At 48.5% G+C, this 13,330-nt stretch overlaps 1 protein-coding gene across 1 annotated transcript; it reads left to right on the top strand.

Annotated features, from left to right (window-relative positions):
• Nucleotides 1–659: 659 nt before the first annotated feature.
• LOC138426806 (pregnancy-associated glycoprotein 2-like) lies at nt 660–9,875 on the top strand. The gene is made up of 9 exons (XM_069565681.1): nt 660–712; nt 1,802–1,952; nt 2,789–2,906; nt 2,997–3,115; nt 4,358–4,557; nt 5,465–5,581; nt 7,054–7,198; nt 7,286–7,384; nt 9,717–9,875. The coding sequence occupies exons 1-9, from the start codon at nt 660–662 to the stop codon at nt 9,873–9,875; spliced, it is 1,161 nt and encodes a 386-aa protein (XP_069421782.1).
• Nucleotides 9,876–13,330: the final 3,455 nt, after the last annotated feature.

The raw sequence follows: 13,330 nt of genomic DNA on the forward strand, positions 1-13,330 counted from the left end.
GCACACAGGGCTCTCCTTGTATGTTTACTGGATGATATAGTATCTTGTGGATGCCTGCATCACATTTCTTCCAATACTGAAACCGTGTAGTTGTAATACTGCTCTAGTCGAGATCTTTGACACAGACTGGCATCAAAGGTGCCCCTGATCTGTGCCAATGTTCCTCTACCTAGTCACTCAAATGTCACTGGGCTGCCCCTAAAGTCTTCACTTTGCCATTTGACCTTTTTTTCCTCCTAGCAATCTCCTCCCCAACTGAGCACAGCCATGCACATCTCGTGAAGTGTCGAGAGAGACCACATGAGATCACGAATGTCTAGCATGGCCGCCAGCATTTACTTTTATCACATTATTCGCAGTGTTTTGTGTCCCAATTGGCAAGAGTTTTGCCACTCTTAGCTTACTTTAATCTTCCATCCAAGCCTCAAGGAAGAGATTACAGAAGTCTCTCTGTATTTTGAGAATTTTCCAAGTCGAATACACACAGAGACTGATAGAGGTAAAGATTTTATGGAAAGGTTCATGTTTCTTATCAGATCTACCATTAGCCTAAAGGGGACAATTAGGGCAGGTCAGAGTATATATAACTAGGAGCTCCTGTTCACCACTGCAAGCTCAGAACTCGATATTCCCTGAGTACTTGAAATCAGGAAAGAAGCATGAAGTGGCTTGTGATTCTCGGGCTGGTGGCCCTCTCAGAGTGCATAGTCAAGTAAGTACAGGGACTATTAGTGGCATCATCTCTCTTTTTGGGATTTCTCTTGTCATCCTCTTATTCTTCCACCCACCAGGGTAAGAAGAGAAAGTAGTTATTCTCTGGCAGCCTTAAAGATCAATTCTCACGTATTGATGAGACTCTTGTCATGGGCACTGTGGGGCCCAGGCATCTTGGGGTACACCTCCAGGGTTGCACAACTCTGCAGATGCCAATCACCTCATGACCTATGTAAAAATGGCACTTCTTGGAATTGTTCAGTGCACAACCTGTGCAACTGTATGTGTGGTCCTCTGAAACAGCATTTCTCTTGCATTTGCTTCTAGGTCTTCTCTCTGCTCTCTCTCCATTTCTGAGTGTATGTGTCAGTGTCTTCATTTGTGTATCTCTCTTTTTTTTCTCACCATCTCTTGATATCTCTGTGCATGCGGAAGTCTCTGTTTTTTTTTCTATTTTGATTCTTCCTTACTTCTCTAGACTCTTAATTTCTCTAATTTATTCTCCATCCCCTGACATTTTCTTTCATCCATCTTTTCTGCTAGAGCCCTGGAGGAAGACGAGGAGGGTTAATTCTATACTGTTTTATCTCTAACAAAGCTGTATGACCACAAACAAGCCACAAACTCCCTGCACTTCCCTTCTTCCCCTGTAAAAACAGGATGATGATCCCCTTCTACGACACTCCCCGGGATTCTTTGAAAAAAGATACAGTGGGATGGCAACAGCAATGGCTGTCACTGTTGAGACTTCCTGTATATTAGAAACATTATATCCATCATCTCACTTAATACCTAAAACATTGTGTATGGGGGGTGGGGGTGAGGATTATTACATTTCACCTTTTTACCAATAGAGAAATTGAGACTCCAAATGGTCATACAGCTCACCCAAGATTGCACAACAGAGCTGGTAGTCAGACCTAGGTTTTTGCCGTAGTCTCTGCATAGCATTCTAATAATAAAGATGACACATAAAAAGGCTTAAAAATTACAAAGTGCCATGACAATGTCAAGCATGACAGTCATACTATAACAGGGACAGCTGACTGCCCCTTTCTTGCTTCCTTTTCCCCACGCGCGGTGAAAGAATCCCTCTAACGAAGATAAAGACCACGCAAGGAGCTATCAGGGAAAAACAATTGCTGGGAAAATTCTTGGATGAACAGTCTCACAGCCTGTCCCAGAATTCTGATCCTGACAAAAAATTCTCTTCTCACCGACTGAGGAATTTCCAGAATGTGAGTGTGTTGGGAGGATGGTGCTCCACAGCGCCTCCTGCTGGTCTGGCCTAGCACTCGGGTTCATCTGGAGGGGTGAGGTGGGGGATTGGGGTGGGGCTTCTGCAAGAGGCGGAAACACGGGGGGAAAGGGACCCCGTTCCCAGAGGAGAAGTCACTCTCACCTTCAACTCTTGGTCTGTGGTGACTGGGTCCAGCATGACCAGGGGGCAGGTAAACATCCATTTCTGTGTTAAAGATGTGGCAGTAATTTGAGAGAAACTGTTCTTTCTGAACAAAGCGAGCCACTCAGTTACAGATGAAGCGTGAGCCATGACTGATCAAAATGTAAAGCCAACTGCATCAAATGTGAAACCCAGGCAGAGAAAGTTCACCCTCTAAAGATCCGGGAATGACGCCAGTAAAAATTTACTGAGCCCCTAAGGCATGTGAGATCATAAAAAATTAACATTACAGTGATTAAAAGAAAAAAAAAAAGAGCTTTATCTTCTTCAACAATGCACAGGCTAGGCTGAGAGAGAGGCAAAGATTAAATACATGTCAAACGAAAGGGCCACCCGTGTGCTGTTAACAGTACATGGTCTGAGTTTAGAGGGAGTGGCCTGGGGTGACCTCGGAAGGCCACCTGGAGGAGGAGGCACCAAGACTGGGCCTTAAAGAGGAGAGCTGCAGAGCTCCTCAAATGAAGGGACTGGTCTGAGCAGAGGCTGGGGGTGGGGGCAGTTGGAAAGTGATTTCTGGAGACCTGGGATGCCCAGAGGGAGGCAGTACTCCAGGAATCGGGGGGTATCCAGGCAGCCAGGTCTGCCCTTAACTCCTCTCCCCGGCCCCTGTAGATTGTCTACTTTGGTAATATCACCATTGGCACACCTCCTCAAGAGTTCCAGGTCAACTTTGACACCGGCTCATCTGACTTGTGGGTGCCCTCTGTAGACTGCCGAAGTCCCTCCTGCTGTGAGTGCCCAGCCCCCCACCCATCCTGTCCTCCCCCTCCCCCCTTCTCCATCTTGGCACCTGACAGATACCCATCTCTTGTGTCGGCAGCTACACATAAGAGATTCAACCCTCAGAAGTCCACCACCTTCCAGCGTTTGGACCAGAAAATCGAACTCATCTACGGCTCTGGGAGCATGAAAGGGGTTCTTGGCCGTGACACCATTCAGGTAACGTGGAAACCAGGGGCTGAGTCAGAGCTGGCCCTGGGAGTCACCACTGCTTACAAAACAGATGCAGGACCAGCTGGGAAGGTACCCACTGGAGTTTTCTCTTGTGGCCCCATCAAACACGACCACTTCCCAAAGTCCCCTAGTGGCTGGTCACCTGCTGTGTAGGGCCTTTGCCTGGGGAGACAGCATCCCTGCAGACACACAAGATCCCACAGTGGCTAACCCAGACAGTGGCTTGGGGTGTGGATTTGCAGCCCCTTTGCCTGTGAGCAGCCCAAGGTTCATTTTGCTGGGAGTAGGGAGGCGGTGGGTGGGGGGGATAAACCATTGACTTTTATATTCTCAGAAACTCTACCAGGCACGTTCACAGTAATAACTTGTTTAATCGGGTAGCGACCCATGCAGCAGGTACTATGATCAGCTCGTGATACAGGTGAGGGACCTGAGGTGCAGAGAGCAAGGGCATGGCCAAGGTCACACGTGGTAAACGGTGGAGCTGGGCTGGCCAGTCAGGACTCAAGCAGGCATGGGCATTTGGGAAGAGGTTAAAACTGATCTGGGGTCCCTGGGGGCAGCCCAGGATTTCAGGTATCCAGGCAGGTAAAGCAGAAGTCACAGATGTGGGAGGGGCCTGATAAATGGATTCTCACTCTAGGGGGCCTTTGAGAGTCTAATAGAAACTACGTCTTGCCTCCCCCAAGTGCCTGAGTGTGCTCTCCCTTGGCTCTCTCTCTCTGTCTCTCACACACACAGGCACTCACACACAAGTGTTCACAAAAAAGCCTGTTTTCCAGGCAGAGCTTTCATAAGAGCCCTGCCAGCGATATTGTGTAAGGGGCTTCTGTCTTTCTGGGCAGACGCATAATCCACAGTACATTACAATGAATTCAGCCCATTTCTGTCATTAGATCATAGTGATGCCAAAGGGAAGGCTACTCGGCTCCCTACTCGCTTTGTCCACAAGGGGGCACCATTCAGTCCTGTCCTGTTGCCCCACCTGTACAGAAGGCATGAAGCAATTTGACTCAGATGGCGTTTGCAGTTCTGAGAAGTAGATGTAATTAAAATACACAGCCCCACACCAGTGGAAACCAAGTTCCTGTCCCAGCGTGGTCTAACCATCTGATATTAACCCAGGGCATAGCCAGGTCTCACTTCTCTGCAATGCTATGTCCTCCCCAGCCCAGTACCAGCCCCATTTCCCAAAACATTATATTGGAACACTCTCCTCTCCCACAGATCGGGGACCTTGTCATCACGAACCAGATTTTTGGCTTGAGCCAGAATCAGTCAAGTGGGGTCCTGGAACAAGTACCTTATGATGGCATCCTGGGCTTGGCCTACCCCAACCTCGCCGTCCGAGGCACCACCCCAGTCTTCGACAACCTGAAGAACCACAAAATCATTTCTGAGCCAGTCTTTGCCTTCTACTTGAGCTCGTAAGTCTGAGGTAGACCAGATCTCTCTTCAAATTAGCTGTACAATGCTTGCAGCTGCATGAAAAATTATAGACTACCTGATCCAGAAATTTCATGATAGATAGTCTAACTCAGGAGAACTACAGCCTCAGGGCCACATCTGGCCCCATCACTGGTTTTTGTAAATTAAGTTTCACTGGAACATAACCGTGCTCTTGGGCTCAAGAGCAGTGGCTTGGTCTAAGGCAGTGGAGATAAGAGGGAGAGCAATGGAAGATGTCAGGAAATGGATTGAAGGAAGAAGCAACAGGATTTGCTGACAAATTTTATATGGAAGGAAGGAGAGAGATAGCAGGAATGTTCCTTCCTCACTAACAATTTACTGGGAACACAGGACCAGCTACACAGTTTGCAGGAGCCAGTGCAAAATGAAAACATGGGGCCCTGTGTTCAAAATATACTAGGAATTTTAAGACAGGGAGAGAAGAGGTGGGGGGGCCTGCTGAATCTGGAGTCCCATGGATGGCACAGGGGACAGGCAAGTGAAACCAACCCTGGGTGACCCTGAACCTATGCCATAACACCCTCAAGCCTCGACTTTTATGAAAACTGAAAGGCTAGAAAGAAGGAAGCCAGACCCTTCCAGCATGAAGTCCTCTGAGGGTATATCTGGGCACTCAGGTAGCTGGAGGGGACCAGGTCCTCTTCAGAAGGATGGGTGGTCGGATGCAGTCCAGGTTGCCCAGCTTCAAACCTCTTCTCTGACACTCATCAGATGGTGACTGACCTTGGTCGGGTACTCAGTCCCTCCGAGCCTCAGTCTTTGCATCTGTAAAATGGGGGCCATGATAGTGCCTCTGACGGATGCAGAAGACAGTGTCTGGCGTTTCTCTCCTCCAATGAGCCCCCCTCATCCTTCTCTCTTCAGCCGGCCAGGAAACATCAGCACGGTGATGTTTGGCGGTGTGGACCACACCTACCACAAGGGAAAACTCCAGTGGGTACCAGTGACCCAAGCCAGCTTCTGGCAGGTAGCCATGAGCAGGTAAGTCTCCCCCTCCGAGAGTCACCCCAAGTGATGCTCCCACACGTGAACAGGAACACTAGCAGACACACACAAATGCACGCACAGATACTGTCCCTCAGAGACATGCACTCCACCCACAAAGACACACATAAAAACACATACAGAGACACGTATAAACACACACGGGCACACAGACACACACAAGCACACACACAGACACACAAACACAGATACAAACATCACCTATGGGTTCACAGGTGCCCCAGGGCTCCTGACCAGCCCTCTCACCAGGGTCCTAAAAGGGTCCAGAGAGGCCTGGGCAGCAGGGGGAGGGCTGCACCCCTGTGCTGTGAGGTGGGGAGCCTGATTAGAGGACCCTAGAGTGTGGTGAAAAGAGGATCGGGGGAATTTCACCAACCTGAACAGGATTGTATTAAGACGACCTACTGAGCAGGGCCACCCAGGAACAAGGGGGTCCTCAGTATACAGAATTGTAAGCTGAAATAGAGAAAAAGTCCAGGACAACCCGGAAAATCTGGTCTCCTCAGGGAAAAGTTTCCCAGCAGTGGAGAGAGGGTGGCTGAAATCTTGAGACCTGAGAGCAACTTATAGAAAGAGACACCCCACGTAAACAGTGCTACTTACTGCCCAAACTGGGGACACAGTTGGGCAGGGGCTGTGACCAAATCAGGAAGCTGAGAACAAGGGGCAATAATTAATGGGATTCTCTATGATATCCTCAGACAAAAGCTTTACTGTCCTTCGGAGGCCCCCTGGATTGGCTATGCTCTTCTGACCTGGGCCTCAATGTCTGAGCCGGGGCAGGGGGCGGTGATGGGACACACCCTCTCCCAGGGCAGCCTGCATCTCCCCCATCCCCACTGTAAGCACCTGCTGCCCCGGGGAACCTCCCACCTCACTGTGTGGGTTGGCCTACTATTGGTCACATGACAGACATGGGTCTCTGGGTGCCCCTCTTTCATTTTTTCATTCATTCATCCCACAGACACACATTACGCATCTGCCATATCCTGGGCATCTAGGGAGGCACTAAGGATACAACTTGCCTATGCACCTAATAAGGCAGCTGGACGTGAAACAACTCACACACATAACGAATTACTACTTTGGTACATGCTAGACACGAAGAAGTGTCTACAGAGAGCAGCCAAGACAGGAGCCCGATCTAGTCTGGGGGGAAGGCCTCCCTGACAAAGTGACAATTAAACTGGAACCTGGAAGATGAACAGAAATTTGCTAGACAGAGGGGATTGTCTAAGAAGGTCACCAGCATGTTCCCAGGCCCTGAGACATGAAAGAACCTGGTACATTCAAGAACTGAAAGGAAGTCAAAAGGGGGATGTGACCAGAACAAAGGACAGCAGAGTCCGGGCAAGAGCTGAAGGGCTGTTCAGGGACAGTCAGGGAGGGGCAGTCGTGGGGGAGACTTCGGAGTGACCTGGTGCCTGCTTTGTCCCACTTTCTCTCAGCATGACCATAAACGGGAAAGTGGTTGGTTGTTCCCACGGATGTCAGGCCATTGTGGATACTGGGACCTCGTTGCTGGTTGGGCCAACTCACCTGGTCACTGACATCTTGAAGCTCATCAACCCCAAGCCTATTCTGGATGACCAGGTGAAGGGTCACGCCACAGCCTCCCTCCTGGGCTCTCTCCACACCTAGGATCACCTGGGCCCACCTGTCTTCCTCTCTGTCTTACAGCAAGTGCTTTCATGTGATGTCGTCAATAGTCTGCCTACGCTCCTCCTCACCATCAACGGCATCGTCTACCCTGTGCCCCCTGACTACTACGTCCAGAGGGTGAGAGGGCAACGCTGGGGGCTGGCTCTAAAACTGGGACTTGCAGGAACCCTTGGGCTGCTGCTAGGAGGAGGGCGCCCTCTGCAGGCCAGGTCACGCCATTGCAGATGCTACTGAGCCCCTGTGACTGGGCCAGTGCCTCCCACAAAACCAACCACGTGAGAGTAAAGGGCAGTCTGGGACATTCATCCTCCTGAAATAAACGTGGAGACAACACCCCTTCCTGGCATCATGCCTGGCACAAGGAGAGGGGAACACTAAGGGCCTCTGCCTCACAAAGCCTCAGTTCAACCAGAGCCCTCAGATGCACGAACACGGAAAGTCAATTCTAGTAATCCCTGAAATAAGCCAAGTGACAAGGGAAGGTTTGGCTGGAAACAGTCCCCATGTCCTGTCCCCGTATAGTGACTAACAGTCTCTCTTCCCTTCTCGAAAGTGTGCGGGTTGGGATGATAAATTACAAGGTCACCCTCGTCCTTGGCTGCAGCTTCGCCTTGCCCTCACAGTGCCCGCTCTGTGAGTTGGGGCACCAGACCCCTCTGTGGGGAAGGCTGGATGCTAAGGTGCATAAAGGAAGCACAGTGACTGCACAGCCCCAGCACAGGGTTAAGACTTCATGTCAGCTCCCTATGGGAGTTCAGAGCAAGCTGATGGGCTCAAAGAAGGCTTTGAGGAAGACAGGGAATTGCAGTGATTCTAAACCCCCAGCCTCACAGAGGCATGAGGAGGTCTGCTTGGTCAAGTAGAATCTACACTGGATTCTGTGCAAATGGAACCCCGGGGGCTGTGCTAAGGGCAGCTGCAGACAGAGGAGCACCAGGGTAAGTCACCGAAGCCAGCCTGGAGCATCCCAGGAGCAGGAGAGTGGGTCAGGAAGGCTCCCTAGAGGGTCTGTGTGCGTGCTATGTCGCTTCAATTGTGTCCAACTCTGCCACTCTATAGACCATAGCCCGGCAGGCTCCTCTGTCCATGGGGATTCTCCAGGCAAGAATACTGGAATAGGTTGCCATGGTCTCCTCCAGGAGATCTTTGCAACCCAGAGATCGAACCAATGTCTCTTAAGTCTCTGGCATTGCAAGCTGATTCTTTACCGCTGAGCCACCAGGGAAGCCCTTGAAGGTCTTAGCGCAGTATAGCCAGTTGTGGGCACTGCTATATTTAAAATGGATAACCAAAAACAACTTACTGTGTAGCACAGGGAACTCTGCTTGGTATTATGTGGCAGCCTGGATGGGAGGGGAGTTTGGAGGAGAATGGATATATGTATGTGTATGGCTGAGTCCCTTTGCAGTCCATCTGAAACTATCACAATAGTGTTAATTACCTATACTCCAATTCAAAATTTTAAAATTTTTAGAAAAAGAATGGGTTGTGGGGAATGGGGAGAAGAACAGCCATTCTCTGCAGAGAAAACAGCGATTGGGGTCATAATGAAGGAAACTTAGAGTGTGAGGGGAACTACAGGCCATTCTTGTAGCTTTTAAATAAAACTTATTGAAATATTGGGCTTCCCTGGTGGCTCAGATAGTAAGGAAGCTGTTTGCAATGCAGGAGACCCAGGTTTGATCCCTGGGTCGGGAAGATCCCCTGGAGAAGGGAATGGCTACCCACTGCAGTATCCTTGCCTGGAGAATCACAAGGACAGAGGAGCCTGGAGGGCTACAGTCTGTGGGGTCGCAGAGTCATACACAGCTGCGCAACTAACACACATGCATTGAAATACAGCTGGTTTACGACGTTGTGTTAATTTCTGTTATACATCAAAGTCGCTCAGTTTTATATATATACAAGTATATCCGTACTCTTCTTCATATTCTTTTCTGTTACAGTTTATCACAGGTTACTGAATACAGTTTCCTGTGTCATACAGTAGGACTTTGTTGTTTAACTGTGGGCCTCCCTCGTAGTTCAATCAATAAAGCGTCTACCTGCAGTGCAGGAGACCTGGGTTTGATTCCTGGGTCAGGAAGATCCCCTGAAGAAGGAAATGGCAACCCACTCCAGTATTCTTGCCTGGAGAATCCCATGGACAGAGGAGTCTGGCGGGCTACACTCTATGGGGTCACAAGAGTTGGACACAATTGAGCGACTAAGCACACATATATTAGTTAGCATCTGATAATCCAAAACTCCCAATCCTCCCCTCCCCACCCCCCTGTCCTGACAGCCACGTGTTTCGGCCCTTCTTGTTCCTGTACCCCCACTTCTGCAGTTGCTGAGAGAAACACTTGATTCCTCCCAAAGGAAAATGGAAAACCTGTCTGCTCTGGATATTGAGGGGGGTGACAGGTAAGGGCTCAGGCTGACTGGTGTGTATTTCTGTCTTTCCCAGCTTTCTCAGGAGATCTGCTTTCTCAGCTTTCAAGGGGGCACAGAGACGAACCATTTCGGAACCTCGGAGAACTGGATCCTGGGTGATGTCTTCCTGAGGCTGTATTTTTCAGTTTATGACCGAGGAAATAACAGGATTGGCCTGGCTCCTGCAGCGTGAAATTGGGCTACTACAGGAATCAATCAGGGCCAGACAAACACACACTCACTCATATGCAGGGCCATCCCACCCAGGGATGCTGGTGAACCATGCTTGATGCTCTGCAAAGCCCTATTCTCAGTAAAGAATAAAAGATTCATCTCAATGGTGCTGATATGAATGGATGCCTCTCTTTGGGTCTGGGATATGCATCATAACCCGGCAGGATCTAGAATCAAGTCTCAATCACAAGTGAGAGGAGCCCAGCTCCAACTGGCTTCAAGAAAAGGGGAGACTTATTGGAAAGACATTGAGGGTCTGGGATGCAGGAACCAGAGATGTAAAGATCTCAGAGACTGGACCCAAGAAATCCAAAGTCGTCAGCTCACTCTTTCTCTCCCTGGCTGTTTCTCTTCTCTCATCATTGATTCTCTTACCTGACAGCTTTCTTCTCTCAGGCCTCTACACCTAGTGAGGGAGTCTGAAGCTGCCTGCCCCAGGATTTTATCTCTCTAAGACAACTAATCAGTAAAGAAAGAAGCCCAGAAGACATCAGGGTTCCAGGGAGGGCTCTGAATAGGCCACATCAGAGCATGTGTCCAGCACCGGACCAACCATCCTGGCAGGGGCATGGGGCCCTGTGCCTGGCTCAGTTGATCATGTGGCCCTGCCCCCACAGCAAACATGATTGACAGATTTCTGCAGAAGCACGTGGTTGAAACTGGGGAAAGGCAGCCCAAAGAAGTGACAGGGGGGATGTTCTAGACCATCTCACAGATGGAGAAACAACAGAGGTGTAGGCGGGAGACCGCAGGAATAAAGAACTTCCTCTTCAGGGAGACAGGAAATGGCTGGCATGGGACAAGGGGAGGGGCACTGCCTTCTGGCTTGTCCCCCCAACCCTGAAACACACCCGTAAACCCTGCAGGTACCATCTGTGTGCAGATCGGCCATACATCCACCGGTACTTGTGCCTGGCTCCTCTGAGGTGATGCTGGATTATGACTGGTTTGAGGGGAGTGAGAGCAGACTGGGTGCAAAGCTGATAAATGGGGAAGAGGTGAGCGTGGAACTGGTGGTTCTTTGTTTTAACAGTAAATACTGTGAAGTGAGCTAAATGAAGACTCGAGTGAACAGTCTCTCCAACTCATTTTCCAGGTGGTCTTCATGGAACCATAAGCAACAATTCTGTCGATGAGAAACCACCAACAAAAGTTAGAATGATAACTCAGGTTAATTACAGACGCTAAATCTTACTGACCCCCAAGGAGTCCTGGCAAGGCATAACCCCCATTGTACCGATGGAAAGAAGCCTTCTTCAGTCTTCTGGCTCCAGCACTGGTGAGGCACATAGCAGGCCCTCAAGTAACGCACATTGAGTAAATGAATGGGTGAATTAGTAGATACTTCTCAGGGACACATTGCTTCATCCATGTCAGAACACATACGTGGTCTCAGCATGGCTACTGCATAGTATCAACTGGAGAAGGTCAGGCTTTGCTCCCCTAGAGCAGCCTAAGACCAGGGCTGGAGCTGGAGTCTGTTAATGAGCGCCCTGGTCCTGAGGTTCTGTATTTGCAGCCTGCGCCACCAGCTTGAGGATGAATTCTGATCTTCAAAGCAACTATCTTCCCCCAACCTCCACTTTTATCCTTTACAAATTGTAGACCATAGATTATTAGACTTTGGTGAGAGAAAAGGTCAAAAAAAAAAAAAAAAAAAAAACAAGAAAAAGGTAGGTCATGAACACTTCTTCTAAGAGTGTAAATTTGTTCAATCTTTTTGGAGATGATTTGTCCTAAATATACCCTGTGGCCTTATGTCCATGAAATTTTGCTTCTAATATTTATGTGAAGCTATTGGGCTTCCCTTGTGGCTCAGCTGATAAAGAATCCGCCTTCTATGTGGGAGACGTGAGTTTGATCCCTGGGCTGGAAGATCCCCTGGAGAAGAGAAAAGCCGCTCCAGTACTCTGGCCTGGAGGATTAGATGGACGGTATAGTCCATGGGATTGCAAGAGTCAGACACGACTGAGCGACTTTCACTTCTATGATCAGAAGCACCCACAAACATAAGGAAGCAAGAAAGAATTCCTCAGAGTCTCTTACGAAAGGGAAACACTGGGACATTCCAAGGTCCATTCAACATAGTGTCCATAGCATAGACAGGCCATCATGCAACCAACTGCCTGAAAATAGCATCAATGTTAAGAGAAATTCTTCCAGTAGGACACTGCGAGAAAAGAACAGAATACAAAGCAGCATGATCCCAGGCTTGCAGAGCACGTGGAAGACAGTGCAGCATCGTCGGAGGCATGTGCATCCTGGGGCTGTTCTGCCTGGGCTCAGATCCCACCTCTGAGATCTACCAGTTGTGACCTTAATAAATTCATCCCTGGAAATCAGTTTCCTATTCTGTATATTTGGGGGTAGGGATTGTTCCTTCCTCACTAATCATCAGGAAAACCCAAGTCAAATGACCATAAAGTACTATCTCACATCTATGAGGATGGTCATTATCAAAACTCGAAAGGTAGCAAGTACAATGAGGATGTGGGACCCTGTGCACCAATGGTGGGTGTGTGAAATGGTGCAACTGCTGCCAAACAGAATTGAGGTTTTTCCAAAAAGAAGTCTTTTAAAAAATCACTATTTGGTCCAGCAATGCCATGCTTGGGTATTTATTCCAAAAAAAACAAATTATAATCATGATCTCAAAGGGACCTGCCGTGTACACGGCAGTGTTTCCCACAATAGCCGAGATGCAGAAACAGCTTGGATCCATCAACAGTTGGATGAATAAAGAAAACGTGGTAGAGACAAACAATGGATATTATTCAGCCTTTTTAAAAGGAGGAAATCCTGCCATTTTCAACAATTTGAATGAACCTGGAGGATGTTATGGGAAGTGAGAGAAGCCAGTCACAGAAGGATGAACACAGTATGATTCCACCCATAAAAGTTTTCTAAAATAGTCAAATTCATAGCAGCAGAGAGTAAAATGGTGGTTGTCAGGGGTTAAGGAGAAGAGAAAATGAGGAGCTGCTATTCAAATGGTATGAAGTTTCAGCTACACAAGATAAGTAAGTTCTAGAGATCTGATATACAGCCTAATGCCTATCATTAACAATACTGTATTGTGCACTTAACTTTCTGTTAAGGCAAAGGGTCTGGTGTCAAATGTTTGTTATTGTTGTTAAGTCATTAAGTCGTGTCCAACTCTGTGACCTCATAGACTGCAGCACGCCAGGCTTCCCTGTCCTTCACTACCTCCCGGAGTTTACTCAAACTCATGTCCATTGATTCAGTGATGCCATCCAATCATTTCATTCTCTGTAGCCCCTTTCTTCTCCTACTGCTACAATAAATAAAGAAACAAATACCTTTTTAAAATTGAAAAGTCTTATGTATACATACAGCTGACTCACGTTGTTGTACAGCAGAAACTAACACGACATTGTAAAGCAATGATACTCC

The sequence above is a fragment of the Ovis canadensis genome, chromosome 21 (assembly GCF_042477335.2).
Source record: "Ovis canadensis isolate MfBH-ARS-UI-01 breed Bighorn chromosome 21, ARS-UI_OviCan_v2, whole genome shotgun sequence".
Taxonomy (NCBI): domain Eukaryota; kingdom Metazoa; phylum Chordata; class Mammalia; order Artiodactyla; family Bovidae; genus Ovis; species Ovis canadensis.

What these genes read in the sequence shown, in the direction of transcription:
- LOC138426806 (XM_069565681.1), top strand. Translation starts at nt 660, where the DNA reads ATGAAGTGGCTTGTGATTCTCGGGCTGGTGGCCCTCTCAGAGTGCATA. An exon ending in TGGCAGGTAGCCATGAGCAG is followed by an intron (nt 5,582 to 7,053) that starts GTAAGTCTCCCC and finishes ACTTTCTCTCAG; the next exon opens with CATGACCATAAACGGGAAAG. An exon ending in CTGACTACTACGTCCAGAGG is followed by an intron (nt 7,385 to 9,716) that starts GTGAGAGGGCAA and finishes TGTCTTTCCCAG; the next exon opens with CTTTCTCAGGAGATCTGCTT.